This window comes from Patiria miniata, unplaced genomic scaffold, assembly GCF_015706575.1.
Source record: "Patiria miniata isolate m_02_andy unplaced genomic scaffold, ASM1570657v1 HiC_scaffold_1, whole genome shotgun sequence".
Taxonomy (NCBI): Eukaryota; Metazoa; Echinodermata; class Asteroidea; order Valvatida; family Asterinidae; genus Patiria; species Patiria miniata.
Window position 1 is genome coordinate 11,300,135 of NW_024037047.1, and position 15,702 is coordinate 11,315,836.

General features: G+C 39.1%; 1 protein-coding gene across 4 annotated transcripts in view; it reads left to right on the top strand.

Annotated features, from left to right (window-relative positions):
* Positions 1-15,585, top strand: part of LOC119723222 (axonemal 84 kDa protein-like) — a 39,602-nt gene extending 24,017 nt beyond the window's left edge. For 2 of the 4 annotated variants that reach the window (XM_038193788.1, XM_038193810.1), the window contains 10 exons: positions 2,112-2,280; positions 3,020-3,126; positions 4,202-4,368; positions 5,454-5,552; positions 6,269-6,340; positions 6,649-6,798; positions 7,772-7,792; positions 9,747-9,752; positions 11,628-11,729; positions 12,741-15,585. In XM_038193788.1, coding sequence (XP_038049716.1) covers positions 2,112-2,280; positions 3,020-3,126; positions 4,202-4,368; positions 5,454-5,552; positions 6,269-6,340; positions 6,649-6,798; positions 7,772-7,792; positions 9,747-9,752; positions 11,628-11,729; positions 12,741-12,878 — 1,031 coding nt within the window. In that variant the 3' untranslated portion in view covers positions 12,879-15,585. The remainder of the gene's footprint in view (positions 1-2,111; positions 2,281-3,019; positions 3,127-4,201; positions 4,369-5,453; positions 5,553-6,268; positions 6,341-6,648; positions 6,799-7,771; positions 7,793-9,746; positions 9,753-11,627; positions 11,730-12,740) is intronic. The other 2 variants (XM_038193796.1, XM_038193803.1) reach the window with 2 other exon arrangements.
* The last annotated feature ends 117 nt before the right edge of the window (positions 15,586-15,702 follow it).

Below are 15,702 nucleotides of genomic sequence, written 5' to 3' on the forward strand. Positions count from 1 at the left end.
GTTCTCCTGGTATCACATCTACAACTTTTACAGCATAGATAGCTAACAAAAAGTGGGCATTGTTTGATAAAGTATCAACAAACTTGTGTGTTTTTCCAGTACCTGAAAGAACAAGTTATTGGTACTGTGTGAGGTATTAGTAATACTTTGGCAAATTGTTGCAGTGCAAGGCCATGACCGTGGGTTGCACTCATCAGCCTTGCGTTGTCACAATGCACAGGAAATCAAGATGCACTTTTAATCTCTCTCATGTCCAACAGGTGTCAGGATGACAAGTTGTAATCAAGTTGAACACTTTCCAACACGCACTAATTTAAGAACAATTGTGTCAATTTGTCAGTTTGCTGTTTTTTTTATTATTATGTATTGCACGCTTGAGGCCGGTGCTTTGGCATGATATACATGCACCTTCAGCAAAAGATCTTTGCTGAAATTCAAATCCTGGCCAAATACTTTGTATTTGTCTTTTTCAAGTCTCTTGTTGTAAGACTGTTGTTTTAACAAGAACATTGACAAAATTGGGAACCGCTAATATAGGGCTGGATAGTTCAGTTGGTAGAGCGCTGCTATGACAAATTGGGAGGTCACTGGTTCAAATCTCGCTCCAGTCAATTCCTTTGTTCAACTTTGTAATGATTGCTTTTGTTTTAGTGGTCAGAACGGTATTGAACAGTTCCACCTTTGTGACAGAAGGAAATGTCTAATGTAGTAAGCTACGCTTCATTGTTCCTGGATTTCTGCTGGAAATGAACTTAATGAATTGTGCACTGTGAGATGAATGCTGTGACTGATTGTAGAGTTGATATTTACGGAGTGTTAATCCCAAATAGAGTAGTTCCTGTGTGACATGATGCAATCTGACTGCAAAGGTCTCAGCATGACTTGGCAGGATCCTGCTTGATGGATGCTTGAGTGAGACTGTAACTGCAGTCCAGATAGTGCTAGCATCCCATGGGTGTTTATTGCGTGATATGGCATTGTGACAAACTCTCCTTGGTGGATGACAGTGTCATGAGAGTAATGTGGAGTCATTGTTGCAGCTGTTCTTGCCAATAGCTGCTCAATTATCAGGCCACTTAGCCACTTCCTCTGCAGTTGACTCATCTGCAGCCTTACTCTCTGAACGCTCATATTCCAAGGTTGTCTTGGCGTCCAATCAAGTGGCCTACAATTTAATACCTGGATCCTTTCATTTGACGGACAGGAAAAGTGAAATTTCATGGCCTTGGGTATTACTGGCATGTGATTGGCTAATTTGAATTCAATATCATGTGTAGCCAATTGTATTGGATGTTATTAAGGGCAACAATTCCTGTACATTATATGTTGATTTCTGTTCAGTGACTGTCATGCTGGTCTATCATGCTACATGTAGTCAAATGATTGGACATTTTGTGCGACCAATACGTCTGATTTGTGCGACTTGATTCAAGACGTCAATCTACAACTGATCAAATCTTGGCATGGGGAAAACACACACACAGCAATGATATTTGCAGTAGTGGGAGTGGGTGGATTCCACCCTAGCCTTTTTAGGTTAGCTTTGAAAAGCCTTACATTGTACCCTGGTATGTAGCATTTTCATTAACCCTAACCGAACTCAACCCATCAAAGTTCAACAGCAGGTTTTGCTTAAATCTGTTGGCATAGGTACAGTTCCCCTAAACTGATGGTCTTTTACACTGCGGTTGGCATACCTCCAGAAACTAAGTCCAACAGTGTGTGTACGATTTCCCATGTGGGTGTTGGAATTTGCCAGAATGGGTATGGTTCCTAGTAAATTAGGCTGGGGAGTTAGGGTTTAGTTTGTAATTGGTCAACATTGTTTATTTACTACTGTGAGTTTAATCGACGTAAAATCCATAGGTAATTGTGTTTCCAGAACCCTCCACAATTCACAACTGTGCAGGAAGTAAATGCTGAATTATTTGCGAGTAACTTTCAAGAGCCATGAAGTGTCCACCTTCCTCAATCCTAAAAACTATTGAGGTGGAGGATATTTTGTTGATATATTCTGGGCACAATATCATGAAGGTACTAAGCACATTTGCTAAGCGTGGAGTATATTTGTAGGTTGATGCTTACTTTGTGTTGCTGATTGACATTGACAGTATCTGGTAATGAGCTGAAGAGAGTAGCCTACCCAGCAGGAGATAACCGTCTGGGTCAGACTCTATCAGGTACCATGACTATGGGACAGACGTTGGATCCTAAGGCATTAGCTAGTGCTGCGGCAGCTACGGAAGCATTAGGTGCTCCACCTGTAGGCATCAGCTTCAGGTAAGTCTACAGTGCTATCATGTCACACTCACAGTCCTGTGAAGAGAATGAATAGATAGCAAGTGCATGCATGACTCTCTTTGCTTTGTGTCATGAGCCCTTCTGGTGTTTAGAATTCAGTTTTGTATTGAATACTGTAATTTCATTTGTCATGTGTCAAATTTATAAAAGCATATATGTTGACCTAGCACTAATACTTCATATGCTACTACTTTGTCAAAGAAGTGTATTACATGGATGAATCATCATGGAGGTTTAGCCTGTTTGATTTGAATATCCCCTTTGTGACAATACATTTTAACTCAACGTTTGCGTGCCATAATGATCATAAGTGTTCCTTGATTACGGTACTTTTCCCAATCCATCAAAATCCATTCCCCCATTTTGGGGATTTTGGTAGGCAAGCCATGAGTACCAAGTCCATCAAAATCCACCTATAGTAGTGCTGGTCTTGTGGTGGATTTCAGCGGATTTGGTTCTAAAGCATTATGTGAAGCAGGGTCAGTGATGGATTTTGGCAGACTTGGTCCAGTAGGGAGTTAGTTTTCAAGTTAGGAATTGTCGAGTGATGCAATGTTTGAGATGTTCTTTCCTTTTAGCTCATTCAGGTTGCGTGGCACCCTGGGCAAAACCTTGGCTGTGTCTAGATGTGGTGGTGTTGGTTTACGCATTCAAAGTATCAAGCAAAAATTACTACTTGTTTGAGTGAATATTGAGTATATTTGTTCAATCCTATCAGGTTACGTGATGATGTATTGTACAGTGAGGAGCCTCAGATGGCCTACTGGTGCCCTGACAGGAAGCAGTGGCGATTAGATGGATTCATTGATATCAAGTTCAATGAGGGTAAGATGTCCCAACCTATACTGGGTTCTTTCTTTGTATATATTCTGCAACTTCGTCCGACTGGATGAAATGGATTAAAACCTTACAAATGTGGAACTGCTGAAATGAAACATGACAAGTCAGTCACCCCAAACTTGTTTGACTTTTACTTTTGTTTGTTGACCTTTTGTTTTGTCCTTCATCTTGAGAGTGTTTTACGCTGTGAAGTCACAATCCAACAAAGCTGTAGAAAGTGCCAGATCTCATGAGTCGGCAGGATACTTGATTTTGGTTTGGGAAGAAAATTTTGCTTCCAGAGATTCAAATGTTACACATTTTCAGAAAGGCGCTGTGTGTCGATAAGTTGACATTTATTGAACTGTTACAAAATCAAATACTTATTCAGTGTTGGCCTTAAATTACACATGTTAGATTTTAAAAATCTGTTTACATTATTTTGGATGCATAAGAGAAAAGATAACTATCAGCAAGGTAGCACATTGACATGTTTCAATGCATTATCTCTGAGTTAACGCATGTAGCACTGTCAGTAGTTCTGACTTGGATTCAAGTCTGAATTGCATCATCACGTTTCATGACTCACACTCAACTGAAATCATAAGTATTGATGACTTGGGACGCATTCTTCTGTGAAAAGGATGATGTCATGGTGACTCACAAGTCACAATGGTATTTAAGCTAATAATGTCTGTTCCTACATACTTAAAGAAATTGAGATTTGCTAGATTTTGTTTCCAAGATTTGCTTGGTCTTAATTGCTATGCATATGATGCACCCTAATGTAAACATAATGAATCTCCTGTCCATAAAACCTTTGCACTCCCCAATTTCTTGCAAAACATTGTTCAACGATGAAAAATATGAAACGAGTATACAAGCAGTTATATCTATACATTTTATAAAACTTCTAAAGTTAAACATTTGTTAGTTTTGTTTATCATGTGATAACATGTGACAGTGATCCTCTTCACACTGAATCTTTTCTTGATCCTTTTGTGTGGATATTCCATGTGAATTGATTGGATTAGTTTGTGTTGTTTATGTGTGGTCATCACGTTTCTGTGATTCTGATTAGAAACACGGATTCTGTCCTTCAAGACCATCAACTTTGGGCCTCTAGCCTGTCTGCAGGATAAGCACATCAATATGCCATTCCAATCCTGGGAGCTACGTCCTGTAGCTGAGAACCATGCTAGATTTACTGTCATGGCAGCTATTATTGAAGCAGAGATTGAGATCAAGGTAGGATTCAATAGTACACACATCTTCAACAAATTAAACAAGAAGGATGTAAGGCCAAAAAAAAAAAATATTCGGTCTCTGGTCAGACCAAAGTTCTGAAATTGAAGCGGCCACGCGGCTTTTTTTTTTTTTTCTTCAAGCTTGGATTGTACAGACAAGGTGGGTACTATTTTGCTTTTTTGGTGTCCTCATGTACATTGGTGTCCTCCATAATTTGCCTTGGTGCTTTCGATCATTTGCCTTGGTGCAATTTCCCATTCCTGGGTGCTCTTTGGTAAAAAAAAATTGAGGAGGTGCGGAAATAGAGGGCGCTGTTGGAGCTACCGCGGAACATTTTGGGAAAAAAAAAGATTGACGCACATGATTAAAATCAACGCGCGCGCTTACCAGAGACCGACTTTTTTTTTTTTTTGGCCTAATATAGAGGATTTATGGCTGTCAGTAGGCTGGGAACATCATGTAGTTCTATATTGGAATGAAGTCACTGTGTCTGTACATTTCTAAGTTCTATTTAAAGTCAAAGAACTGTCATGCAGTATGCAGATCTACTTTTGGGGGTTTGAATTGTTAACACTTGTTTTCAAATTTTGTGACGCCTATTGCTGTGATTTCATGTGATGTACAGGGTGTATGCAAAAAAAGGAAACCTAGATATAAATGTAAATTATAAATAATACTGTATTATAATAAATATATTCAAATAAGTTAAGATCATGTGAAACACTGATGTGTCCTCTTTCCAATGATGCCTTGATTGTTCATCTGTGGCCATGGATGACTGAGCAATCATTATTCTGTCAATGGTTTTGACCCTTGACAGAATAACAATGAATGCTCAGTCATCCATGGCCACAGACGAACAATCAAGGCATCATCGGAAAGAGGACACGTTAGCGTTTCACATGATCTCTAACTTATTTGAAAATATTTATGAGATTATTTATAACTTACATTTACATCTTGGTTTTCTTTTTTTGATACACCCGGTATAGATGATCATGATTGCGTTAAGATAATGACATAAGTTATGAGATTGTGATGAGTAGTTGATGATGTGTCCATGCTGATTGTCCATGTGATTGCAGGGATCGCTGTGTTGCTTCCGACAGACACCTGACAGTGAGACCAAGCCAGAACTCAGTGACCTGAAGGAGAAATGGATGACACCGAAACAACTCATCCAGGTAATGTACAGCAATTCAATAGGCAACCGCTGTCATCAAAGATAAACTCACTCAACCTCATCACAATGTGGTTTTGATGGTTCATTGTTCACTTGTGTTATTTTGTTGATTACCAGTATTGTACCAAAAGCCAACATATCTGCTCCATCCTGAAATACCCTCTACCTTCTGAGGATATTGGAGTCATATTTTGGACAAAACTATTGTTGGCACTATTGATTGTCTTTATCAATAGATATAAATTGCCATCATGTGTCAGACTATAAATAAGACATCAACCATTTAGGTAAAGTTGCAACAGATTTGTGCACTTCGTGAGTTGAGTAATAACAAAGAAACATTTACCATATGGCCACAATCCTGCTAAACCCTCCGTTATTTCTTGAATGTGGTCCTTGGAGGGGTGACCACTGCCTCAATCCTGCAAAATTCTCCGGCAGACACTGTCAATATGTTGAGGCAGAGCCAGTGACATCCTGGAGCAATGGAGGATTTCAAGTGTAATCACGGCCTAAATTATGCACGGCTGAGCATAAACAACACAAGGTCCAGCATAACACTTTTGCCATATAGCCTTAATCCTGCAAAATCCTCCATTTTGCAAAGAGGATTTTGGAAGATTTGGGAATGTTAAGGTTCATTCCTGCACCAAGATGGTCGCAATTGCGTGATGCTTGTTACCTATAGTTCATACACTGTATATGTTTGTATTGTAGGCCATGAAGACTGCTGGTGTGAATCTGTTTCCTGAGAACGATTCTAAGAAGTATGTCAGCATTGTTGAGAAGGTAATAGTCACACAGTAGCAACTAGGCAAACAGCAAGTGACAAAGTGCTGTTCTATGCAGATAGTCTTTGTACAAATTTCTCTCTGTACTATGTTTCTGTTAGAGAGTTCTACTTTGATAAGAAAATGAGCAAGGAACCGTGAAGACATTCCACATGAAAGGAATTCAGAGGGGGAATGTACTTTGGTTTATTCTGTCAAAAAATAACTAGAATGTTGGCTTTCTGTCTGAATTTGCATGCGAGTGGGCAGGTGAAGGCTGTGTGATTTGATACTGAGTCAGCTATTCTTGATGGTTGTATGTTATAGAATACAGTGATTGAAGACGCTATCTACCAGCAGATGGCACTAGCTGCTTCTCATTTTGCATTTGCTTGGAGTAAGTGGAATTCAGATGCTGGAGCAGAGAAAGTCATCCTTCAAGGAACTCAGAAATTGCTGGATGAGGCTCCTCATGATGTAAGTGCTTATCTTTGACAACAACTTACAAACTCACATTCAAGGCGCAATGTTTTTGACCCTTTACTTCGTATAAATAGTGATCATTGAGCTAAGTACATCATTTGTATTGTCTAATCATACATGTGTATACCAATCATACTAAGGTCATGTTCCCATTTGATTATGCTAGTGCTGGGTCAGGTCCGACAATAATGCTCAGATGATCAAAGACCATACAGGGTATAAAAATGTCATGTCATATTAATACTATTTTTTTTGAGGGGGCTGTGATCCTACAATGGCTGGCTGATCAAATGGGAACATGCCCAAAGGTTGTAACTAGGAGCAAGTTGGGGTGAGAACTATAGTTCACCATAGTTCAGCTAAATTCGCTGCAATGAAGGATGGTTGGACTACTTTAGTCAACTATTTGGAACTTGAGCCTGGGGCACGGTTGCATTGCTGGTTACCAATAGCCGCAGGCATCGTAAAGCACAACGGGAAGCCAGGACTTTTGACCATCGTTTGACAATATGTATTCGCATGTTGCTATTATATTAGTGCGCAGACGTAAGTTAGGTCATAAATCAAGCACTAGTCAACTAATGGTCCTTGCCTCAACTTGCTCTATGATGCAAAAATAAATTATGGCTTATGCATAGCAAATGCTGATGACCTACTAATCAACCTTGTCTGACCACTAACCGCTAATTTCATGTTGCTTAATGTTGGTTAACCCTTGTGCTGAGGTAGAGTGGACATCCGTGTCATAGTGACTGTATCCTTGTACCAACAAACAGTATGCATACCTTCATGTAAGGTAGCCGCTAGATGTAGACTAAACAGCTCAATGTGCTGCCTGTTTCTCAATCTGCAGAATGTCACAGTAGGAAGAGTAACTGTGATTGGTAGCTGTGATCATTGTATCTAATGTTGTTGCTTGGACGTTGCTTTAATCCTTTAATGCTTGCTTTTTGTTACTGCAATAAAGAACGTTGAGGATGAAGAAAAGGTATAGAGCATGCTACATGTTACTTCAGGACAACTGCAAACCATCAAACACAAAAACATGAAAAAGTACACATGATTGTACACATGATTGATTTTTTACAGATTAATCATCCTATTTTTTGTTATGGTTTCAATTGATCAAACAACTGATTTGTTTTGTGCATATAGTGCTGATAGCAGAAGTCTCTAAAACCGAAACATTCTCTGACCTTTGATAGCATTGGTCATGGCATTCTTTTCATGTACATCTGTCTTTGTGTAGGTCCAGCTTCATTTTCAAAGAGTTTTGTGCATAAAACTTATGGTTTTTTTTTCTTAAATTATTTTTGGGTTCATGCTCTTGTGTTTGCATTTTTCAACAAGTGTGTTTTATTTTAACTGAAAGATGTACCCACTGACCAAAATAGGATCAATGAATGAAATAACCATATAATCTTCATGAAAATCAGTTGAGATGGCCAACTTGTGGTGTACATGTAGTTGATGGTTTGCAGTATCCTGATCTAGACACTACTGAATGTGATTGCACCTATCACCTTGTGAGCACAGTGTGGTATATATCAGCACATAGCATCTACATCTAGATACAGTCATACATCCAGGTTATCTCCGGGTTAAGTTCATCTTGGAGAAACATACGATAGTAGACTTCTCATTAGGGCTGACACTTTGACTCAATTTGTGTGCTTCATATAATTGGAGCATTGGGTAGTACCTGCAGTAGTGAGTGGTGACATGTCTTCCATGTTTAACCCTTTGCCTAAGCTAAGGCATATGGGTTGGCATAGGACTCATTGGAGACATCAGCCAATGTATTTGCTTGATTAGTGTTTTTTGTTGGTTAAATTGATTCTGTCTTCCAAAGTCTAATGAAAACATTGACTAAGAGATAGGAGAAATGTGGCATCAGTTGTCCACAGTTCTGAGTGTACTGAAGATCTGTGGTTGTCGGCCTTCTTGAATGAACTCAAACAGTACCCTCTAGTGCCCCAAGATAATTGCTACACTTGGATGTCATGTACAATAAATCCATGTTCCCTGAAAAATATTGTTATAATATTGATACCAAAGAAATGCATGACCGTGATTGTTCAATATGTATAAGCACATGCTGAATCTTTAGATGTGGAAAGTGTTGCAAATTTCCTATCATTTCAAGCATTGAAGGCTTGCAGTAAAGGCATCTGACTGTGACTGCTATACCAATCCTTCAAGCATTAACATTAGTACATGTCTGTCAGTCCTGCACACACCTGCAGATATCAGTGTAGCATTTGTCTATGACTCTCTTTGAGAACAGGAATCAGCCTAATTGCCAATAGTGTCATGAATTGATTTATCACCTTCAACACCTCAAAGCTTGATCGTGCGTGATAATCATATCCGAACACAGGCTCTGCTGGAATGCTAGGATTTCACTGTTTTTATAGTAAACATGAGTCAGATGTCTCTTAACTATCTTTTTAGAATTTGAAAAGAGAAGATGTCATTTCATTGACCTTGGTGGGCATATGTGAATGGTTAACATTGTTGCAGTTTCATCAGGTCTGGACAATCTCATTGCTGAAAATGCATAGAAAATGTGCACAGCTGAAGAAATTCACTGTCTAACTTACATCGTACATGCAGTTTATATTGGGCATAGATCTTACAAAGATTCATTGGACAAATATGATATGTCTTACTAAATTTTATAAGGAAAATTCATTGAAAAAAGTTACTGATTAGATCACATGATGTGTGGCTGTTACCTTTTCAGGGAGTAGTAGTGTTAGAATTTAGCCAGTTTGTGAGTGTCATTATGTACATGTATGTCATTGAAGTGACTGCAGCTGTGATTGTTGCTGGCCATGCTTTGCTGTGTCTGTATATATTAATGCTTTGCTTGTTATGTCTGCAATCTGCTAACTGTTCCTTTTTTACTTGTTGCTTTACATGGTTGTACCTGCAAATAGAAAAAGGTAGGATCACAGTAATCTGCTTAATGTCATACTAACACATTGTCCACTATCACATTCATCTGCTAGTCTCAGCCAGTCCGTGTTACATACTGGTATGTGTATTGGCTCATACACTCACAAAGACTCATGAACCACTCTGAGCACGCAGGCATTGCACATTCACGGAGGCCCCCTTCAATGGAGTCCAATTGTGTAAAGCAACACTAGCTGGCATAATACCTTCATCATTGAAGGGGGCCTCTATGCTGGGAAGGTCTATGTAGCTTGTAGAGTATTGGGTTGTGGTGTGTATGCACTGCCCTGCACCATTGATACGTGTACCTGTAGTCCTTAGGCTTGACTGATACTAGGTGCAACCCGTCATTGATTGCTTGATGCTGTATGTGATCTGAACCAACAAGCTGACCTTGCAACAGCTTGCTTGTAAAACGTGTGCATTTTTCGCTCATGAGCTCCTGGTCAATACTGAGTATGCAGCAGATGAAGGGCAAAACCTAATAAGAGTTCCACCTCCCTCACACAACTTCATCCAAATTCACTTCATTGTATTTCGTCTATGCACCTGTTCATATCATGTGTGCAATCTATAGCCAGTGGCAGCGTGTTTGCAGTGTTACATTATAAAGTAACAGCAATAGCAAAACAACGGTGTTTTTTTAAAAATAAGAAAACTGTTAATCATCCCAACATTTGGCAAACTGTTTTTGCAGGTCTTCCTTTCAAACTGTTAATGGCCACCAGTTTTTTTGTATGCTAACCTGTCAAGAGTTCTGTACGGTTCATGAAGCAGTGTTGTCATCTTGCTCCTCATGTGGGAGTGTACATGTACTATTAGTTATCCCAGGAGTGCGAGTGCAACACGGAATATTGTAGTGTGTCTGAGTCCCACAGCCTTCGGCCTCGTGGCATGTGGGACGCAGATGCACTACATTTTCCGTGTTCCACGAGCGCACGAGTGGGACAACAAAGTTATCTTCAAGCAAACTTGACGCACAGTACAGATTGAACACGCACGCTGTACACAAACTTTTCATTGGTTATCCTAGTACACGTGCGTGTTTTACGGAATGGCGCATGCATCTTAGGATAGCGCAATATGCAGAGTGCGGTATGGATTGTGGCCATGCGACATGGTTATATGTAGCACGGCTTGTTGCCATGGATCGACCAATCAGGATCGAGGATTCAAGGGTTCAGTTATTACATTCATTCAGTACATCTTATCTGGTTGCTGTGGGTCATCTCTCTAATATCTGTTCAAACAAACACGTGTGTGCATGGTTTCATGAGTGCATTACATTACTTTGACTACTTGTGAATATGAATTGAAAGGTAGAACTCAATAATTGGTAATGAGGTAGCAGTCAGGAAGCATCATGTCAGTGTGGCCTTGTGGTATACTCATTGCACTGCGTGCTGTCAATCTATCGTTGTCTACATGACCCGGAAAACAGACCAAAACGTGTGCTCATAGTCCTATGAATGTATGTCTGTCATTGTATTATTACTAAAAGGACTTTCGGTTCTCATACCCAAACCTTTATATGTTTAAATCTTGGGGTGAGTTGGCAAAGAATCTCATCTCCTTAAAAAACAAAAATTACACCACTCTGTAAATAATAAAAGTGTGTATTCATAAAGGGTACGTACATGTATCCACCAATATTGGTGCTCAAGGTGCTACATCATTATTACTTGGGGGATCCGTATTAAGCTCCATGCTGCCATTTTGGCGCAAAGCAGACAAAATAAAAAAAAATTCACTTGGAGAAGCTATTCCAGCATGTAGTCTAACCACGACACATGTACCTTTGTAGTCATGGTATGGAATCATTGATTGTAATGAATGCTGGTTATTGGTTTGTTTGATTCTAGGATGAATGGTCTTTACTGATGGTTAGTAAACAACGAACCATGAAGCTACGAATCACTGAATATGATGAGGAGTTCTCCGAGGACTATGCAGATGGAGCACAGGTAAAAATAACAATAAAGTCATGTGGTTTGTCTGTATTGTTTGTTTGTTAACATCTACGAGTAAATGAATGGATCTTTTTTGTAATTGGTTCAGGTGTCATTATGCACTATTTGAAACATGAGAAAGCAGAGTAATCATCAATCACCTGATAAAGCCCAGACACTCTGACTGGGTAGAAAGTGGGCCTTAGTGTTGTAGATTCTATTGCGACTTAACTACAGAGGGACAATTCCATGGTAACTCATGTTACTTTTAGATAGGGTCTTCAGTCGACTCAGTGCTGTTATTCCACAAAGTCAAAGCATTGAGGTTGGATTTTACTCACAGAAGACCTTTGATACTTAGTGACTAAACAACCAAAACATTGGGCTAACAAAATAAACTTCTTCTGTTTGTAAACTCAAGTTACAAGAAAGGACATGGCAGAAATTTAGATTTGAAAGTTTCCCTAAACTGTGGACTCATCAAAAATTTTTTTAGTGCCCTTACATCAGTTGAGTTTAAGTCATTTGCTACCATAACAATTATTAAAAACAATCATAAAATCTGTAGAGGGATATATTTGGGTAACTCGCGTTACGGTAACTCACGTTACAATTTGACCACCCATCTTTGGTACAAGTAAAAACATATAGGAAACTATTTAACAAAAAAGTCTTTTGGCATCATATCTGAACCTTTCTCTCTGTCTTAAAAATAAATAAACATTTTACAGCTTTCATTGTCTTCATACATTTCTTTTGTCCCCTCATTTGATGATAGTCCATGACTTGCCAAGTATGTCATGTGAAGGCTGATACTATGGATCATAATGTATTGTGGAAGCAAACAAACCTTGCCCCACTGATGGTGCGATCACAAATATTTACTTTGCAGAATATAATCAGGGTATTGAATGGCACTAAAGTTCAGATAGGATGATCGCTGTTTCTAAGTTAAAGGTAAAAAGTTATCAGGATTTGAATGCCATCACATTGCATAAACCGTGTTATCATGTGTTTGTCTTACAGTTCCATGCGGATCTGTATCACATGGTGTGTGAGTTATCTACAGAGGAGGGAATGGAGCGAATGCGCAGTACTGACTTCCGCTTTGTGGATGCTGTACATCAGTTACTCTCAGCTACCAGATTGTTAACTTACTCTTAATTTCTATTCATCATACCGACCTGACAAGATGTTAAAAAAGAACAAGAAAAATGACAGTTGGTGTTCTGAATCTGTGCATTTCTAAGTGAATTGACTTGAATTGCTTGGATATGTTACGTAGAACAGAAGGTTAACAGGAACATCTTTGTGTCATTTGCAAGTGATTCAGTTGTCTTTGACAGTTGATGATTACTGGGAGGCAGTTGTAGAGGTGATGGCAACATGTAACAGATCACTCAGTATTTTGTCCTCAAGCCATTTAACACTGTATTCATGACATTAAATGAGTGGTGCATATCCCTGGATGATTCAACAGGATGTTAGTCTCACCAAAAACAAGTTTTCCGAAATGTACTACTAGAATATAGTCTAGCATATGGAACAACTTGTTAGACATCTTAAAAAAAGCTAGACTGGCAATTTATATATACTTCTACGTTGTGTGATCCTGTTGCAAGATACTGCATCTGTGTCTTGTAAATATCGCATGTTCGGCGTGCGACCATCTCCTTACAATTTCATGTCTTTGATGAGTGTTCACATAAAATGGCGGTTACAAGACACAGTATTTTGCTAACAGAAATTCCAGGCAAAATGCATGTCTAGGTTTTTTTTGTAAAAGATATCTGTGGTATTATTATAACATGCCGTTGGGCATACCCATTGTGTATGTTGTCAGTATATACAGTCCAAACAGATTTGGATGTATATTTTGATATTCTTGAAGCAGGCATAATGCTTGACTAGCTATACTTAACACTGGTTGATCTTTTGTACCTTTTTTTGTTTGTTTTAACCATTTAATAAGAGTAATATACTAAGAGTAGTATCTTATTCGGTTGGATAACGTGGATGTGTTTGGAGTGACTTAAGTACAAACATTGGTTTGGGAAATGAGCAGCTTTGCAGTGTCACAAAAGTTGCACACTTTAATCGTCAAAAAAATCAGATTAACACTTGAAATTAGTTGAAACGAGTCGTCAAAGTGTGGAATAAATCTTTTTGCAAGAAAAAAAAGTAAAGAGAAGAGGTGGAACCAAGACTACCCTAGGTTGTTTTTCAATGTCTGAAGTATGGATTGTCCATAACGCCTTCAAGGCTTGTTACATCTTTGTTAGCACACTTGGACAAATGACCTATTTATAAAGACTGCACATGCACATAGTGGACTTCCAGATCATATTCCTTGTGTTAATACCAGGCTGATCAGGATATCACAGGAGCCAGTGGTCCGTGCCATAATTGACCTATTGCGGTAGAATCGCGTCAACGCTGGTGAAATATTGTCCAATTACACGATATACAAATGGACGCGGAATGCGAATCATCCGAGACAAACAAAACTTAGCGTACAAAAATTCCATAGGGTTGTCTAAGGGGCGTGGTTAACTTGCAAACGACGATAGGTCAGTACAGGTACCTGGGTATATGACTAAACATTAGTAAGTGGGTAAATAGTGGGCACATAGCAGACGTATTCTAAGCTCTGTTGTAAATTTGTAAGATTGTTTGTTATCAAATTGAATGATTTTGAAGGAATTTACATGTAATATCAAGGATAATTCAATTGGGTGTTGCCTTTCCAAGTAATTTAACTGTAAAGGGATCTGTAATTGTTTTTAAAAGGTGTCGTAGGTCGAGTCCTACCCAAGCCACAATCCCGGCCAAAATGGTTGGGACACTTCCTGAGCCTGCCACGGTCACCCGCTCCCCCGGTCAATGTTGTTCTCTCCAGCTGATGGAGCACACACCGCGCAATGAGAGACTAACATTGAACGGGGGTCGGGGGATTGGGGGCCCAGCGAGATTTGGCCAGGATTGCAGCTTCTGATGTCTTCATGCTGTTGAGTTTGGGTCATCTCTGAGCATGCAGAGTACACAAAACTTGCCGTGAAGGGTAAACTCCATATTAAAATTGAATCAGGTTTAAATCCAATAAATGTTTTTTTATTAAATGTTGAATACATTTGCAGTTCTCATTGCGTAATGAAGATTAAAGGGGTTTAAGATATAGATGTATGGAGTTTGTGATAAGATGATTGACTGGCCCCAGTGCCTTGGACTGCTTTGCACACATGTTGCATTTATCTCTGGCCCCAGTGCCTTGGACTGCTTTGCACACATGTTGCATTTATCTCTGGCCCCAGTGCCTTGGACTGCTTTGCACACATGTTGCATTTATCTCTGGCCCCAGTGCCTTGGACTGCTTTGCACACATGTTGCTTACATGATGTTTTGTCCAGTTTGATTGGGACATCCAGTACATTCCCATATGCCGTTGTGACAAGTAATTGCTTGCATGGATACAGTGCAGTGCAGTGCCGTGCAATCCTGAGGCATGCTCTGGTATAATTGTAACATTTGCAAAGTTTCAGAATTGAATAACATGCCGTTTTTATATTCTGCCATTTCAATAACCTTATGTTTAAACTGTGTGAAATGATGACATTTTAAATGTAGTTGCTTGTAAGATATTTATTTTTCTGAATGCTTTATAAGTCTATTGATGGGTACTTTTTAATCATTTGAGAGAATGTATTTACCTAGAAGCTAATGTGACTGTATATATAGATATATTGACTTGTGTTTGTTTGATACCTTGATTGATTTGCCGTCCAATTTTCATATCTATCACCTTGAATACAGAGTTCGAGTTATTTATATTTTGTTACAGCTGTGCATTTTTAATAAAGTTTGTTGAACTTTACATTTGCTTCCAGGGTTGGACTTTGTCTTTGACGTGGTATATACAAATACTGCCTAGCAGTGAGTTCAATAGTGCACGTGTAGGCACTCTGAGGGACTTTGACTGACTACAATAAGG